The 17567-nt window shown below is 41.1% G+C and overlaps 3 protein-coding genes across 6 annotated transcripts; 2 read left to right on the top strand and 1 right to left on the bottom strand.

The window, feature by feature from the left end:
- Nucleotides 1-103: 103 nt before the first annotated feature.
- tmem151bb (transmembrane protein 151Bb) lies at nt 104-6160 on the top strand. Of its 2 annotated transcripts, none has more exons than XM_058090563.1 (2): nt 104-555; nt 2144-6160. In XM_058090563.1, exons 1-2 carry the CDS (start codon nt 484-486, stop codon nt 3551-3553), a joined length of 1482 nt encoding a protein of 493 aa, XP_057946546.1. In that variant the 5' UTR covers nt 104-483; the 3' UTR covers nt 3554-6160. The 2 variants fall into 2 exon arrangements, with proteins under 2 accessions (XP_057946546.1, XP_057946547.1); XM_058090564.1 differs by having other exon boundaries at nt 147-242.
- Nucleotides 6161-6361: 201 nt separating this feature from the next.
- On the top strand, nt 6362-11450 carry mtres1 (mitochondrial transcription rescue factor 1). The gene is made up of 6 exons (XM_058090567.1): nt 6362-6466; nt 7435-7879; nt 8102-8174; nt 8263-9578; nt 9665-9755; nt 9856-11450. Exons 1-4 carry the CDS (start codon nt 6448-6450, stop codon nt 8443-8445), a joined length of 720 nt encoding a protein of 239 aa, XP_057946550.1. The 5' UTR covers nt 6362-6447; the 3' UTR covers nt 8446-9578; nt 9665-9755; nt 9856-11450.
- Nucleotides 8488-13528, bottom strand: bend3 (BEN domain containing 3). Of its 3 annotated transcripts, XM_058090558.1 has the most exons (5): nt 13358-13528; nt 12807-12888; nt 12652-12706; nt 11641-11819; nt 8488-11414 (listed from the first exon to the last, which is right to left on the bottom strand). In XM_058090558.1, exons 3-5 carry the CDS (start codon nt 12701-12703, stop codon nt 9243-9245), a joined length of 2403 nt encoding a protein of 800 aa, XP_057946541.1. In that variant the 5' UTR covers nt 12704-12706; nt 12807-12888; nt 13358-13528; the 3' UTR covers nt 8488-9242. The 3 variants fall into 3 exon arrangements, with proteins under 3 accessions (XP_057946541.1, XP_057946542.1, XP_057946540.1); XM_058090559.1 differs by lacking the exon at nt 13358-13528 and having other exon boundaries at nt 12807-13335; XM_058090557.1 differs by lacking the exon at nt 12807-12888 and having other exon boundaries at nt 8489-11414; nt 13358-13527.
- Nucleotides 13529-17567: the final 4039 nt, after the last annotated feature.

Genomic DNA, 17567 nt, shown 5'->3' with positions numbered 1-17567 from the left:
AAGTACAGAAGAGAACTGAAAAACAACAACCACATCACTGTAGTATCAGTTGATACTGTCTCGACTTTTGGTATCGACACTATCGACATTAGGATGGACTCGCTCACCCTTACCGTGTGCCTGCTTCCTGCACCCCCTCCAAGTGCCACGGACAGCCGCCGTGACAAGTCTCCATAAACCCCACACGACGCCTCATGTTTCTGCAAACAGAACCAATGTTCATGCTGTCTTTGGAATAACAAGTATGTGTAAATATTCTCTGATTCCGTCTTACTGCTGCACACCGGAAACGGGGAGGGAGGTGGGATGCGGGCTTTCCTAGACTCGCGTATCCATCTTCAAGACACCGCATCCTGTTATTTGTGTCCAGAATGCGTTTTTCCACACGTTTTTGGATTTTTTCTTCACCTCCTTGAAGCGTCTAGGTGGTCTTAGCGAGGCATTTCCACGCCCTGTCATTATCGTCAATAGCTAATCAGCATCATGTCCCCTCCGGCGTCGGCTGCCAGTGAAAGCAGCACCACGACTGTGTTTGAAGAGGACACCAGAGAGGAGGTATCATTTCCAAACATGCATGCTGCAGTGCATTGGTGCACAGCATGAGATACTGTACTGATATAGGAATGTGTTTTTTTTGTCAGAACAATAAAACGTCTACAGGTATGACGACTTAACACCTCACCCAAGCACATAATGTCATAGAATACCATACATACACTAGGAGTCTTATTTCTATTTCCTTTAATGTAGCAGCTCAGAAGGCTGCAGGTTTCCAAGCTATGAGAGTCAAATGTTAGGGTTACAAAAGCAATACATTTCATGGCACACAGTAACAAGACAAAAAGAGCAAACATTTTTATTAAAAAAAACAAATTTCTGTGTTGAGTTTGTATGTTGCCCCATGTTTGAGTGGGTACTCCCACTCCCAGTCCAAATACATGCATACAGAAGGTTCTACAGGTTTACTTGTACCCAGATAATACCACAATAAAAGATGCTGTCTGTAATGGTTAGGCACCACAATGGGGGTGCTAGCATTCTTCCTGCTCAGCCATGGCAGCTAATTGTGTGTATGTGCGTGCACATTATGAGCATATGCATGTGCACGAGCCATGAGTGAGTGACAGCCATTTTCCCCTTTAAGGGCCAATTCTGTTTAACTCCTAATTGAGAAAAACATACAATATATGAAACTACTATCGGTAACATATGCTAGCCTGGAGGTGGTGTTCCTTTTCCACCTCCAATGTTCTGAAAGCGCTTGATCTCACTGCCACATTGTGTCTTTGTCTACAATCACTTTTTCAATGAAGGTAAAAGTAATCTTCAATGTTTATTTATTCCATTCATTCATCATTTGATAATTGTTTTATGTACGTCAAACTAGAAAAACATGTTTTACGTTAATATTTTTGAGACTTGAAACATCGTAACAGCAAACCTCCTAATAAGAAAAGGCGTAACACAAAACTACGCCACAAAACTAGGGTTGCAGGCATGCTAGCTGTCTTTGGGCGAGAGGCGGGGTACACCCTGGACTGGTCGCCAGCCAATCACAGGGCACATATAGACAAACAACCATTCACACTCACATTCATACCTATGGACAATTTGGAGTCGCCAATTAACCTAGCATGTTTTTGGAATGTGGGAAAAAAACGGAGTACCCGGAGAAAACCCATGCATGCATGGGGAGATCATGCAAACAGATGCCGAGCTGGGAATCGAACCCACCTCTCCCGTGTAGCCATTTATTTATTAATTAGGGACAATGCATATTAATGAACATCTGCTAATTATACAGATGTAAATGTGTCAGATTATAGTGTTATAACTGCTTAGTGTCCATTTGTGGTCCCCAACATTGTGACACAAAACAGAAAGATGGCTGCCTGCTCGGTGAAACACAAAAGTCAAACACAAAAGTTTGTCATAGAAATGAATATCAAGTGAATTCATTTGTTTCTGTACAAGCAATGTTTTAAGTAACATTTTAACATCATGAAGCGTAATAGAAGTAGAAAAACAAGTTAAACAATGTCAAATTAAAGTAGCACAGAGTAAAACTACACCTGACAGCCACATTATGGAGTGAGAACAAGGAGGTTTTTAATGATCGTTTTCTCTATTTTTCCTTCTTCAGCAAAGACCTCTCAAGCAATCGCTGAGCAAGTCGTTGTGTCGGGAGAGTTTCTGGAAATGTCTTCTCCTGTCCGTTCTCATGTACGGCTGCATGGGGGCGATGGTTTGGTGTCATGTCACAGAGGTGACCCGCCTCACATTTGACAGCGCATTCAAAGGGAAATCCATGATGTACCATGACAGTCCCTGCTCTGATGGCTACATATACATTCCTCTTGCCTTACTGGGCATGCTCTACTTGGTCTACCTGGTGGAGTGCTGGCACTGCCACGCCAAGAATGAGCTGCAGCACAAAGTAGACGTGGAGGGGATTTATGAGCGAATCCAGCGAATGCAGCAAGCCAAGCCGTGCATCTGGTGGAAGGCTATCAGCTACCACTATGTGCGTCGCACCCGCCAGGTCACGCGCTATCGCAATGGCGATGCGTACACCAGCACCCAGGTTTACCACGAACGAGTCAACACTCATGTCGCCGAAGCGGAATTCGACTACAGTCACTGCGGAGTCAAAGACGTCTCCAAACAGCTCCTCAATTTGGAGAAGTCCGCCCTCACAAAGATGCGCTTCACTAAGTGTTTTAGTTTTGCCAACGTCGAGTCTGAAAATTCCTACCTTACTCAACGCGCCAGGTTTTTCACTGACAACGAGGGCCTTGATGACTACATGGAAGCCCGGGAGGGCATGCACCTGAAAAACATCGAGCTCAAGGAATACATCATGGCTCTCTCCGACCCGGAGCACCACCCTTGGTATCTGTCTCATTACGTCTTCTGGTTTGCTTCATTCCTCACCTTCTCATGGCCTCTACGAGTCTTCACGGAGTACCGCACCGCATATGTCCACTATCGTGTTGAGAAACTCTTTGGACATGATTACATCCCAGTGACGCCGTGTGATGATCGCCCATATTGGAGACGTATCCCTCGTGTAAACACCATCGATAGCACAGAGTTGGAGTGGCACATTCGCTCCAACCAGCAGTTGGTGCCCAGTTACTCAGAGGCAGGCCTCATGGACTTAGCCCAGTGCCCCTCCAACTTTAGTGGAATTCGTCAGAATTGTGAGCGCTGCCACAGAGCCATCAGTTGCTCTTCAGTGTTCTCCAGAAGCGCCCTCAGCATTTGTACAGGAGCCAGCTCCCGAATCCCCTTCAGTGGCAGCAGGTTCTCTCTGGCCCGACGCTATGGATCACAACGAAGCTGCTTTTGGAGAAGCGGTAGCTTGGACGACCAGGAGAGCCCCAGCGAAAACACACGATGTCTGTCGGAGCGCCTCACCACAGATGATGAAGAGCCCCCGGACTATGACGATGCATTGTGCTACCCGGTGCTTATTGTCCATTGCAGCGAGAATTGTCACAATCACAGGTCTTTCCATCGAAACGGCTCCTGTGTGGAAACGTCACTATGACTGCACTGAAAGAACACATGAGCATACAGCTCTAGTCAGACATTTACTCAATCTCATCATGGGACACAGTGTCATATTCATTTTGGGAGCTTAATTATCTATATGAGCTGTTAGTGGAATGATTATACAACATGAATCTACAACATTTTTAAAAACAAAACCAAGTTTGAATGTATTTAGAATTTTCAAAAATTTACACAGGGTCAAAATTTATATAGACTTGGATGACTATATACATATGTAATTCCGACCCTATGTAAATTGGACAAACTGAAATTAATTCACATTTGTCTTCAAAAATCATTGAAGTTGAATGTTGTCTAATTTAACCACCTTGGAAAAAGAACAATTCAAAAACAAAAAATAAAATAAAAATTGATATGACATTCATGTCCATGATGAGCACATCTGACAGGAACTTTATCTGTAGCATGATACACTAATTTATGTGTTGTCATTTCTCAAACAAATGCAAATGAATGTGTGAATGACCAAAGCAATAAGCGTGACTTAGTGACATGTGAAACCTGCTAGTGGGCGGAGACTGTTAACATTGCATATCATTGCCATAGCTTTTAAAATACTGTAGAGAGATTACATGTAAAAGTGGCAGTGTAGTTGCCTGGCAGGAGCTGGACTGAAGCGATGGACAGATTTAAATATCTGTCATTAAAAAATATCGGTGACAAAAGTATCGGAAGAGTCAAGTTAGGAATTTCAACCACAGCAATAATCACAAAAACACCAAATATGTCAAGTCGGCTAGTTACACTAATGCATATCATATCATATAATACTATTTATGCCAAACAATAAACATGAAATAGTCTGTTATGTCAGTTTAAAATGTGTCATTTCAGGAATGTTCTGTGTTCAAGCCCCGGTGCGAGCAGTGGGAAGCAGGCGGGGTAATTATTATTATTATTATTATTATTATTATTATTATTATTATTATTATTATTATTATTATTATTATTATTATTATTATTATTATTATTATTATTATTATTATTATTATTATTATTATTATAAAAAACAATGCAGGTGCGTTCTGAAATGTTTATTGTCCCACAAATATTCTAAATATTATTGTAACATTTTTTGAGACCAAATAACCACTATTATGATAATATACTGCATAATAATAATCATAATAATATAGCGCACTGTTTTTGTGTATTCATGTCAGGGCTGTATACATATACATACATTATACATACATTGATAGACAAATCTTGACTTTATTTTTATTATTTATTAGTATTAACATTTTAGCTTTTCCTAGTTACAGTGTGCCTTTTTGCTCTAATTTCCACTTTTGGTGGGTTTTTTGTTTATTTTATTTAAGCCACAATCCACAAATGGCCCTTGCGCTACACTTTGGACAACATGGGTGTGATGCAGTGGGGTGACTAGAGCATTGCGTCCAAGCTCTACCTTCTTCTTCCTATTCTATGTATGAGGTGTGTTATTAAACGGAACCACTGATCGCCGGTACTTCATAGTGAGTGCTTAGCCAAATGCAATGAGTGACATTTTAATTGCTCGGTTATTAAGGGTGCAGACAAGTCCGAAGATCTATGAGGGTTGATCTGACAAATCTTTAAGTAAAGTTGATCAAATGTAGAATTACTACAGCTTCGCCACGCCACAAGATCTCATGACACCCTTACTCAATGTATAGTGTCTGATTTGATTTACATACTAGGTTTGGTTGCTGTTTTAGGAAATTGTGTGATTTTTGTCACTCACATAATTGCTTACAGTAGATTTAGGAATCACGTGAATGTGTCTCATTTGATTATAATCATTGAATTTGAACAAGGTTTACACACAAGAAGAGTAACGTTTTTGGGGGCCATGATTAAAAACTGTAATATGATCACCTACATGAATGTTGAGGTCAGACAAGACAAGGACATGTTTACATTTAAATTTACCATACCATGAAAAGGTCACAACTGTGATCACCATCAAAAAACCAAACTCAAGTGTGCATTGAGCTGCAAAAAATGACCAATGCTCATGATTGCATGATTGTCTGAACATTTGTGTGTTAAGAAGCATAAAACCTAAATATGAACCACCACCAGCATACATCATGTAGTATATCAAATATGTAGCGTATGCAGTAATATGGTAGCCCTTTCAAGTACAGTTGATGCAAAAATCCACTTATGTTTACACACTTATACACCATATAAATTTTGTAATATTGGTTCCTTTTTACAACATCTAACAGGTGAAAATTGTGTGTATTCTAGAAAATAATAAATGTATAATTTCCACAATGTAGTGAAACCAGTATCATGCACTTGAATTTACATTGGATTTTATGAATTGGACTGAAGATGAATGTTGACGTAAATTCATTATGCATTATTCAAGCTGATATATGGTACAACATGCAACTAATAACCATAAAACAGTACAAATCTAATCTTATTTGACAAGGTTACAAAATGATTGTTGTCATATTATTGAACTGACTGAATAAAATATGATTATCTCCTCCAAAAATGTAACCATTTTAATCATATGCTGGTAAATAATATCTGCAATAAATGTGGGAGCAAGGCTATGTGTCTTTTATCTTAATTAAATGTGCAACAGGAGCTGGCTCAAGAACTGTTCTGTGATATTGGACTTTATATTTACTTTATATTATTTTATTTACTCTTACTATAAATTAGAAAATTGTAACAGTGTTATTTAATATCATCCATCCTAAAACATTTGTATATGCCAATGGCAAGTTTTATAGAGAAAGCCCTTTAAAAATATTAATAATTGCATTTAGTAGTTATGTGGAAATATAGCCTCCTAACCGATAGGGGGCAGCTGCTGTTAAAACACAAGTAACAGTAAGAGGCGACGAAAGACTGAAGCAGGATATGAGAGGTTGTGTCATTGGTGAGTATTACCGTAGATTTCATTTTACCGCCATTAAAGAAATATTTATGGCGTGAGGGTGTTTTTTTTAATGATGCGTTAAGGAGGACCAGTCTGTAAAAATAGTTGCGCGTTAACAGTTAGCTGAGAGCCCGGCGTAGATAAACAGCGAGTCAAATTAGCTACCAACTACCAAACATATACACATAAATGCATACTATGCACTCCGTACGCATCGCATATACGTTTGTTCGTGGTAGATTTTAATGACATTTTAATTGTTTTCTAATACGACACTACTGTAGTCACGGCAACAAAATGTCTACGTTAAACGTGGGAGCACTTAAAAGGGCTACTGTAAAGCAACAAAACAATTAATTACTGCCACAGCCGTTAGCTGCATCTCAGTTGGGATACTTCAGTGAGAGAAATAATATGGCAAAATGCAGCACGCCATCTTGGCTATGTAGCGGAAGAGGCGGGGCTAACAAACCAGTTTAAACAATGTAAAGAGAAAATGCAGGGATTTTGATACTAATAACAAAACATTGTCTTTAAACACTTATAGTTGTTTTTGTAATATTTTTATGACATTGAAAAATCCATCCGTGTATTTTTCAGTATGCGGCCCTCAGTGGGAAAATGTTTTGATAGGCCTAATGTATACTATATACACTGTATTAGGTTCCTGACAGTGTAAGACTTGACTATTTTGACAGTGTATTGCTGTCTTAAAATTCATGACAAAATGACTATCGCAATATTTATCGACTTCACATTCTTCTCTCTTTTTGTTGTGAATTGCAACCACTTGAGTTTGTCCTTCTGCTAAACTTACTATTTGAGGCTTGCTGAGTGCAACATCCAGCTACTGACGGTGCACTGCATTTTGCTGTATGTCTGTGTGATTATGTTGTGTTAAATATGGAAGTACACAAACTGAGACAGTCACAGTCAGTTGATCATGCTTCCCCCACTTTGTGTTGCAGTCACTGTGCGGAGTTCCAGCATGCACAATTTGGTGGTCCAGGTCCTTGCCATGAGACAGCTCGGAAGGCTGAACCCACGCCACCTTCTGGCTGCCGGTTATGGACCTGCACAGGCTGAATGGTGTCCTAGAACCATTCATACTCGGCAACTGTGGGGCTGCTCCACGTATTCCACATTGGGCTGCACAAGGCCGACTCTCTGTAGCAGGGATGCTGTCAGAAGGTGGTCTATCCATCAGCTGAGGTTCAAAAGCAACAAAAAGAAAAGCGCTGCTAAGCCAATACACGAAGAAGAGGAAGAGGAGAGGGACCCTGAGAGTAGTGATTATGACGATGAAATGGATGAGGATCCAAATGTACCAAAAGACTATAAAGACATTGAGAAATATGTACAGTCCTTCCGCTATGATGTCATTTTGCGAGCTGGCCTGGACATAGCACGCAAGTAAGTCAAACTATGTCTGACCACAACACTAGATACACCTTTACAATGGTGGCACCACCCATTTCACATTTCAGTTTTTATTCCCACTGCCAGATTTTGTTTATAATTGGGGTTGTAGCACTGCACTACATTATACTGTGAGGTGTTTGTACCTTATTTAGCTGCATGTGTCAAAATGTATTGTCATTATGTATTACCTTTATATGTGCATTTTTACAACAGCAAAATTGAAGACAGCTTCTACAGCAACAATCTCAGACTAAACGGACAAAAGCTCATCAAGAAAAGTAAAACAGTGAGTGCGATTACAAATAATGAGTCAACCTGTTGATACCTTTCATGTATGTTTTCTCTTTGCCCTGACTGTTGTTATGTACTCTCAGGTGAGAGTCGGGGACACTTTGGACCTGGTGATGTCAGAGAACCAAGATGCCAAGACCGTTACTCTAAAAAGAGTCATCCTCAAAAAGGTTCTGGGTGAATCCAACAATGCGGAAAAAATTAAAGTTTCGTTAAGGCGCTGGAAGTTTATAGAGTTACCTCAGGATCAGGCCTTTAAGCCTTGAAGTACAGAAGGAATATTTGGATTGCAATACTGTCAGCCAGTTACTGCAACAATACAATGACATGGTATGGTATCATCAAAGTGTCCAGAAATAATGTGGTTTTACACATGAAAAATGGTGGTGAGAGATATCATTTCCCTGCTATCCAATAAAGATGTTTGGATATTCTGGAACTTTGCATCACTTGGATTAAGGAACCTGATTTGTGTTTTTACAAATGTTGATGGAAATGCTAAACTATTAAAACTGACACTTTTAATGCAATAGTTGGTACTGCCGCCCAATGTAAAAACCAAATAAGATTTACAAATGGTAAGCAGCAATTAACATGTAACAACCCATAAATGTCATTTTATTAGAATAAGTGCTCATCTACTATGTTAAATTTTCTATAATATAAACATCCATAAGAAGGCTTAATATAAGCAAACTGCTATTAAAACAGAGGTGACACAATGCATCAGCAACTGTAATGTTAATACTACATCACATATTTTCAATTAATTTCTGTTCATATAGAAAACTATGGCATGAACTGATATATATTGTTAATTGCTGAAGGCGACAACAATTATGTTAGACAATCTACAACACTTTTGGCTTTTTAAATAGCTTTTGAAACTCTTTATATTTAACAATAATAGTACAAGTCATATACATCTGTAGCCAAAGTGGGAATAAGAATTGAAGAAACACATGACAGGTTGGCTTCATCCTAAAAAGGACAGTTTTGTAAAATTTGAGCTTATTTGCTGTGCAATGCTAAAGTATTTGTCTGGTGGTGGGGAGTGCTGTGCCTACAACACAGTGTTTGACCTCTTGGCCTTCTTCAGAATGTCACACTTTTTCCGATTGGGGCGCCGGCAGCGCTCATCGATGCTTGGCACACATTCGTAGTGCCACACCTCCTCCATCTTCTCCACAGGATACACTGTTTCCACGTAGTGACGGATGAGTCTGAGGCGCATTGGGTCCAGCTGCTTCTTGTTGCAGGCCCCTGAATGGTTGTACTGCAGCCGCAGGTTCTCCTGTGTGAAGAGCTCTGGGAAGAGGCGCACCAACAGTCTTGCGGCAAAGTTTCCAACAGAAAGACTCTGCTGGACTATTTCCCGGACCTCTGCATCTGAGAGCAGGTAAGCTGAAGGAACTGGGAAGTCGGGCTTAGATACAGTCAGTTCATCCAGAGGAATTTTGCAAAAGTCTTTACTGCTTTTCTCAGGTGGCAATGAGGGAATTTCTGGATCCTCCTGGAGCTGGTTCAGGAGAAAATCCTGTTCTGCATCTTGACCATACACTTTGCGATGCTGCAGGTAGGATCTTCTCTGTTCAGTGTCTCGTCTACGACACCTCTCATCAAGTTTTCCCACAAACTCTAACATCCACACTCGATCATTCCTTGCTCGTGGGTAGACAAGCTGCACATAGTGACGGACCAGGTTCACGCGAAGGGGATCAAGCTGCTTTTTCCCGAGAGAACCGCTGCAGTTGTACTGCTTCCGAGTGTTCTCGTGGGTGAAGAGCTCAGGGAACATGAGAACCAGCAGACGGGAGGCGAAGTTCCCGATTGACAAGCTACATTCATAGTTGTACTTCAGCTGTTCTTTGGACAAGAGGAACTCCTGTGGAACAGTAAAGTTTGGTAAAGGAATCTCCATATTGTCAAAATCAATAGGCGATAGCAGCGACTTTTTGGCCTTTCGTGAGGTCCTTTCATTGTCACACATCTCACGAACTTTCAAGACAGAACCTTCTTCAGGAATGCTGGCCAGGTCATAACTCTCGTCAATGTTGTTGTCGGGCTCACTTCCATTGCCATTGCTGTGAGGGCCATCGAGTGCATCCTCCATATGCTGAATGCATACCTGAAGCCAGCTCTCCTCAGGCACATCAGGAAAATTAGTTTCCATATACTTTTTAATGATTTCCATCCTGTCTGAGTCTAGAATCAGCTGGCCAACACTGTTTAAACAATTCGAGCCTTCTGGCACTTTAGTACCCTCTTCAAAAAGCTCAGGGAAGAGTCGATGCATAAGGAAAATGACCAAGTCTTCAGGAGATGCGAGCTCATCCAGCTCCTCTGTTGTTTGGTCATTTAAAGGCCCAACCAAGGTGCTCTGCTGGGTCACTTGAGAGATGTGCTCCTCACGGCCTTGTTCGTTTATGAAACGATAGGTTTGGGGATGCTCTGCTATTATATCTTCTGCAACCATTGTCTGCTTCCTTAAGAGTCTAGCACTCTCCATGTCCCTCTGAGCCCAGAAACGATTAAAAAAGTCATTGATCTGAGGGAGACACTCTCCCTGCCAAACATCGAGGTTCCTGACCGATGGATAGCATGCCTCTACGTAGTTACGGATCAGCTGCAGATGTAGAGACTCCAGTGATCTCTTGCTTGTCACACAGTCATGGGAGCACTCCCTGGCTTTGAACAGCTCAGGGAATAGATGAACCAGTAAACGGCACCCAAGCTCCCCAGCGCTGGATATGTTTTCGGTTAAAGAAGTCAACTCCTCGCTTGTTAGCAGATACTCTGGAGGAGGCTGGAAGTCTGCCACCATCTCCACTGGTTTGATCTGCTTCTTTATCCTCAAGACTTCCAGACTTAACAGGTCCACTTTGCTATGCAACTGAGTCATGCTGGAACTGAGGCTATTGAGAATGAAAAACATTTTCTCAATCAGAGGATAAAGGTTAGAGTCTTTTGACCACGCTTGGCCTGAACAGTCAAGGCTTGGCAAAGCCTCCAATAAGCCATTTCCTTCTGAACTTAGAAGCGAGGATGAGAAGAAGCCAGCCCGATGATCTAAACTTGGTGTGTTCTTCTTCTCTGATATCCTGTGGGAGATACTGAAGAGAGGCTTTCTATAAGAAACTCTGGATTTCCCATGGATGTTGTCCCTCTTCTCTCCATTCGTGCTGAGACATAGAGGCTCATGTCTACTGCTGTCATCTGCCAAGTGCCGCCTCATCTAGATAGTAAATTACAATAAACCAAATAAAAAGTGTAAACTTCAGACCTTGAGAGCTTGCCTTTTTTCTGCGCAGTCATGCTTGCTTATATTTTCGAAACAGGAAAATAATCTGGGTAATGGTTAGTCAAATTCTTTAGTTTTTAGCAGTTTAGATTGGAGTATTAGCCTACTTTTTTTTAAATAATAGGCCTCAACAACTTGAGCAGTTGAATGAAAAACTCACCTCTCCTGTGATTCTGACTCGCTTGCTGCATGAGTACTGCTCAGTGTCATGCTCCATTTCTGCAGAGGTCCGTTTACCGGCTTCATTGGCCCCAGGAGATCCGCCGCCACACTTTCCCGGTGCCTCACATACGACAAAGTCCTCAGTCTCCTCCTTACATTTTTTAACATGCTTGTGTTCTGCCAAAAAGCACATAATCATTTATGCTTTATGTTCTGTCATATTGGGAAAAAAGTGAATTGTGAAAGCGATAGTTTGGATTTGTTTTTACATGAAGTTGTATGACATCCCCATCAGCAGTGTACTGCATTAAAAGTCCCCCCACTTCGTCCTGTTAGCAGAGTTGTCGGTTTTTGGTGTTAAAAAAGTAGTTCCGGCTAGTTGGTGGGGTCACTACAGTAAAGTGTTCTACCTTACTTTACTTTGCATGACTTTCTCAAAACAATATGCGTTTAAAAGAGTAATATATATGGACATATTTATATATTGGGACATTTTAAGACCTTACATATAGCCTGATGCTACCCTTTATGTATAACTATTGGATTTACGCTTCCTGACAAACATTTAACTCTTATTTTGTTATGATGATTATCACTCAGGTTTCGGTTGGGTGTTGCTATGCATCGCATGGTTACGATCGCATTTGGTGACATCATATCCGGTGCTTTGCAGTGTTGGTGCCATCAGCGTTCACACTTGCCTCACTCAGGACTAGAGTCCGCTTGCAGAACCAAGACCCATCTCTTAGTTGGGCTCAGTCCACATGTCTGGTCTGGACTGCGTTCACATTTAACCATGTTAACTGTACTAGCAGAGTTAATGTACTCAACTCCATTTTAATCACACAAAAATGACAAGTGTGAACACACCCTGACTTTGAGCAATAAAATAAATTAATAAATTCATATTAAACAGAAAAAATGCTCAGTCCTATATGACACCCTTAAGGAACTTCTGTCATAAATTATTTTTACATTAAAAATAGATTTGAACAGACGCTCAACTTACCTTTTTCAAGCATTGTTTCATCTGAAGCTTCCCCATACTCAGAGGAATTCATAGCCTAAACAGAAAAAAATACTATTGTATGATATCAATAAAATGTATTCATTGCATCACTTAGTTTTAACTCTTGACTGACAAGCACTGTTGTTTAGACTCACCTGTAAAATGTTTCCAGATGTGATTTTTAAACTAATCTACATCTCTCATGAACTGTCCTCGTCTTTATAGCAATTTCAGATTCTGTTGGTGATGGAAGAAATGGGAAAGAACGAGGTGTTTGCTTATACCTGTACTGTATATTATTTTGCTCACACTGACAGCGATGACAACGTGGTAGAGTCATGTCATCAGATAGCCATAAACTGGTCCGTGTTGTTACAACGCTACCGTCATGACACAGCACGTAGCGTGTCATCACGTCACGTGTCACTGTAGCCCAGATGATATGACGCAAATACGTCAATCAGTGTCAGCTGAGCTAGCCGCCGCTCATTAGCCACACCACTTCCGCATTCTTTCGCCTTGGTAACCCCTTGAACCAAAACATTAGCTAAAGCAGCAGCAGCGCGGATGGAAGGGTATTTCATAACCACGTGACGTATTTATTGTTTTTAAACTGGTATATTGGCGACGAATTTTAGTTGAACAAACCCACCTAACTGTACTGCGGTTGCTAGTTTTGACGACGAGCCAGCTAGGTAAAGCTCACCTTCATGAGTGCGTGCCATCCATTCGGGTTGTTAGCATTGTATTGGACATGTCTACCGAATGTCACCAAGCTTTATTTGAAGATAACGGTTGCTACCGTTGTTGACAATGTTCCCCCACTCACTCTCTTGCGCGATTCCTGTGTGTTCTCGCGTGACGTCACAGTGAGCGCGCCCGATGTGTCACTTCCGGATGGCTGCGGGAAGAAAAATACGGGCATTTTTTTGTATCCGTTATATAGAACAAGTAAATGCAGTGCCAGTATTTTTCATACCAATGTACATCAATAAACCTTGGTGACTTGCTTTTCCCGCCTCCTGTGTCCATAAATGTTTCTCTGGGTCGTCACACTGACTGACATGAGCCTTGTTTCAAATGTTATGAATTGCGAATGATAAGTATATTTGTGATTCATGTCATTTTACGTGTTAAATTAAGTGGATTATATAGTTCTTGAACAAAAAAGCTGTTTTGCATCGTGTGTGGGAAAAAGCGCCCTCAAGTGGCAAAAGCATGTACTAACTATGCATGTGAGGTCTATTATTTGGAGGGTGATATTAACTTTTAATGTTCAGAGTAATAAACAATGTGAAAACATGTAATCTCATGAAAAATAAGAGTGCATGTGTATGTTTGCAAAAGCCCATTTTAGCAATATCTATTTGAAATGACCTCCGCTTCATGGGCATCTCTGTGTGGAGTTTGCATGTTCTCCCCGTGCATGCGTGGGTTTTATCCAGGTACTCAGGTTTCCTCCCACATTCCGAAAACATGCATGTTAGGTTAATTGGTTTCCATAGGTATGAATGTGAGTGTGAATGGTTTGTCTATATGTGAAAATGGATGGATATTTGAAATGACAGGTGAAACTCTTAACAGGAGGAACAATAGGTTGAAGAAAGGAAACCATACTCCAGACTGTAGGAAATGGCTGCAGCCATTATTAAAACTGGTTTCCTCTGATGACCAAAGTGTTCAGTGACATGAGTATAAAACCACACAGAATCATCATTGTCTATTTCATGCACACTCTAGCAGGCAATGTTCTGTCTCGACTACAAATATGTCGATAGAGCGATGATCTAACAAGACAACGTGTAGCTGATGTGCTTCTCATTAGTGAACTAATGAGCTGTCTCCATGGCAGTCTGATGTGTCAGCCATCCGTGTGAGTGCGGCCTGTGCGTGAGGAAGCACGGCCCGGGGTCAGCCAGGCGATGGCGTGCGGCACTTAACTCAGGAAAGAGCTCGTTAGAGTGTCAATTTTTAGTCAATATGCTCGTCTGGGCCAAGCTGGGCGCACAGCCATTCTGCTGCCATCACATGAGAACGACTCCGATCCATCACTGTCAAATACATGGTCATATTTCTGTAGGGGTGTTTACTGAGGGGGCATTCGCAAGTGCACCCATGGAGAATGTCATGAATATTTAACTGCTCATTACACATACTGACTTGTCCTTAATATTTAGATTTTCCTTTGTGATCACGCCGACGCACCAACCATTGTGCGCAACCTTGTCTAATCCTGCACATTTTTTCCCAATTAAATGTATTCCTATAACACTGAAACATGTACATCAACTGTCTTAACCAAAGATATGCATCCGTGCTTCACCCTTAAGACTATCACTTAGCTGTCGACATGTGTGATGTCTGTCAGTTTGTAACATTACAGCCCTATATACATGAAATAGCACCCCTATAGTCACCATTACACTTGTATTAACTAACATACTGTAGTAGACATACTCGAGAATATAAGCCAATTCAGACAAAATACAACTCACGCTTGTGTGTGTTTGCAATAAACGTATTCCGGACAGGAAGTGACATCAGGCGTTCAGGTTTGTGTTTTAGCACTGGATACTGGACAAACAAACAAAGCGGAGCTCATTCTCTAAAAGACTCCTGTAGTTCCATTCACACAGTAAATGCTTCATGACATCATTCATTCCACATGCCATGCAGCTCTACAATACCTCAACTGTCTGTAAAAAGATAATTCACCAAATTATTGCACTGTCTGGGCTCTTTTGTATAAAGTGTACATTTACTTGTATTTACCATATTTCTACAGACTATTTGTAAATATGCAAATATTGAATATTTGCCATGCCATGGCATATCTGACATGATAGAGTGCTGGCTCTCCCATCTAGTGTGGAAGTGGTAAGTTTTTGGCTTCTTAAGTTTTGAAGAAAGGCATGTTTTTTTCATGTCTACAGAGTGCTAATGATGTTAAAAACAAAGGAGGTATTATCTACCAGTTTGGAGGGGTGGAGAATTCCAATTCCAAAACATGACGTCTGCTTGCTGTTTCTCAAGTTACATTTTGCTTGAGGATCAAACACATGCATTGTAATTAATCTAATGCTATCAGTTTTTAAATTTAAAGATAGGTTAAAGATTAAGGGTGCTTCAGCACCACGCAAAGGGTCTCAGGCTCTATGAGCGCATAGTGGCAGTGAAACTAAGTCCAGGCCATTTGTTTGGGGAAAAAAGTTTTGTTTTGTAAGTATTTACCATTCTAGCTGTGCCCCTGCTACCTTCCTTCTTTAGTTCCTTTAACTTTTCAGGTAACTTTCCTCATGTCTCCTCCCGGCGAGAATAAATATTTCATGCATTGCCTGAGGCCTTCCCTGGCACATGCTGTAGCCAAGAAGACATGATGGCAGAGGAAATCCAAACAGGAGAGGATGTAGATGCAGAACAACCTAATCAGGAACCCCTTTTACTGCAATAGTCCTTCATTTTGTACTTTATCCACCAGTCTTGAAGGGCTTTGGTTTTAATGTGAGCAAATGAAAGCATACTCTGGACTAGTACTCTACATTAAGGTTTCAGTGAGTTACCAGTAGGTTGGGAAAAACACACATAGTGGATGTAAACATCAGTTTCACAGGAAGCTTGGAATTGAGCTGGTAAAGCATGACTGCCTCCTAAGGTACATCAATGCATTGCAAGATGCAAAAAACTACGCGACACTTTGTCATAAATTGCACCTTAATAATGAGGACTTTTGAGATAATGTTATAATCTGAAACCTGGTGATGTTTCGGTAAATAATTATCTACAACCACACTTTTACTTTTAAGCAGCCTACCAGTGCTAACTGCTTCAGAGGGAGATGGATGCAGTGCTACAGTGGATGGAAGTGTAGACTGACAACAGGGCTAAAGGCTAGACTGTGACTCAATTAGTTTATCTTTATAATTCATTAGTCTTGTGTTCTTACACCTTTTACACTTTAAAATTTAATAAGCATGTGAGCATATCAGAAATACACATTTTTTTGGGTGCATCCATTACATGCATTGTGCACAAGGATCTAATGTACTTCTGCATCTTCCATATTCACGTGTATTCCTGATTTTTCTCCTTCAGGTACGGCCTGGCTGTGACTGACAGTTGCCAACAGCGGCCTGCATGGTTTCACACCTTGGCTGGCCCTTCGCTGCAGACAGCGGCCATAGGAAACCACAGGCCACCAGGCTGGCGCCAGCTTGCACGGCTCAGAGCAAGGCAGTCAAGCCCAATCAATAGCTCTGCATTTCCTGTCCATTTGTTCAGGTCTCTTCATTAATAATTACTGCTTGGCGGAGCTTAAATGTTCTGGCTGGCTGGGCCAAGAGAGGAGGCTGTGTGACCTTTCCCTGCCCCTAAGTTGACTGGGATCACATACACAGGCACAGGGGCAGACGTAATAAGGCGGCGTGGATGGCATTACTCCTGATACTGTAAAGTGTGCCCTTCCTTCTCGAGGGATGGACTACCATGCCAAACTGCATTTGAAAACCTAACCACTTTACACGTGTTTGTAAACAGAGGAACGCATTTCTAACATATTACCTGACTTTCTGCCTTTGTCAATGTCACAAATAGTGTGCCTCTGAAAGCATCATTTGTTTATACATTTTATTCATCCAGGTCATTGTATTTTCTGGGTATTGAATCAGTCGCACCAGGACTGTTCTTAGAAGACATTTCACCTTCATCAGTTCATGCTCAACGACTACTGTAGATAGGACAGCTCTAGCTTGAGGGGATAAATTAGAGGTGGTGCAGAGGCCTCACTCTACTGAATCTTACAGACTGTTAACATTCTTGGTTGGGCCGTGCCTCTTTCTACCTTAGAGAAGTAATATTTGGGTCCGACACCATCTGCTCAAACTCGAGCTGTCCTATCTAGTCTTTGAGCATGAATGAGC

The sequence above is a fragment of the Doryrhamphus excisus genome, chromosome 13 (assembly GCF_030265055.1).
Source record: "Doryrhamphus excisus isolate RoL2022-K1 chromosome 13, RoL_Dexc_1.0, whole genome shotgun sequence".
Lineage (NCBI taxonomy): Eukaryota > Metazoa > Chordata > Actinopteri > Syngnathiformes > Syngnathidae > Doryrhamphus > Doryrhamphus excisus.
The sequence above is the reverse complement of the archived record's forward strand: the minus strand, read 5'-3'. Positions and strand labels throughout refer to the sequence as shown.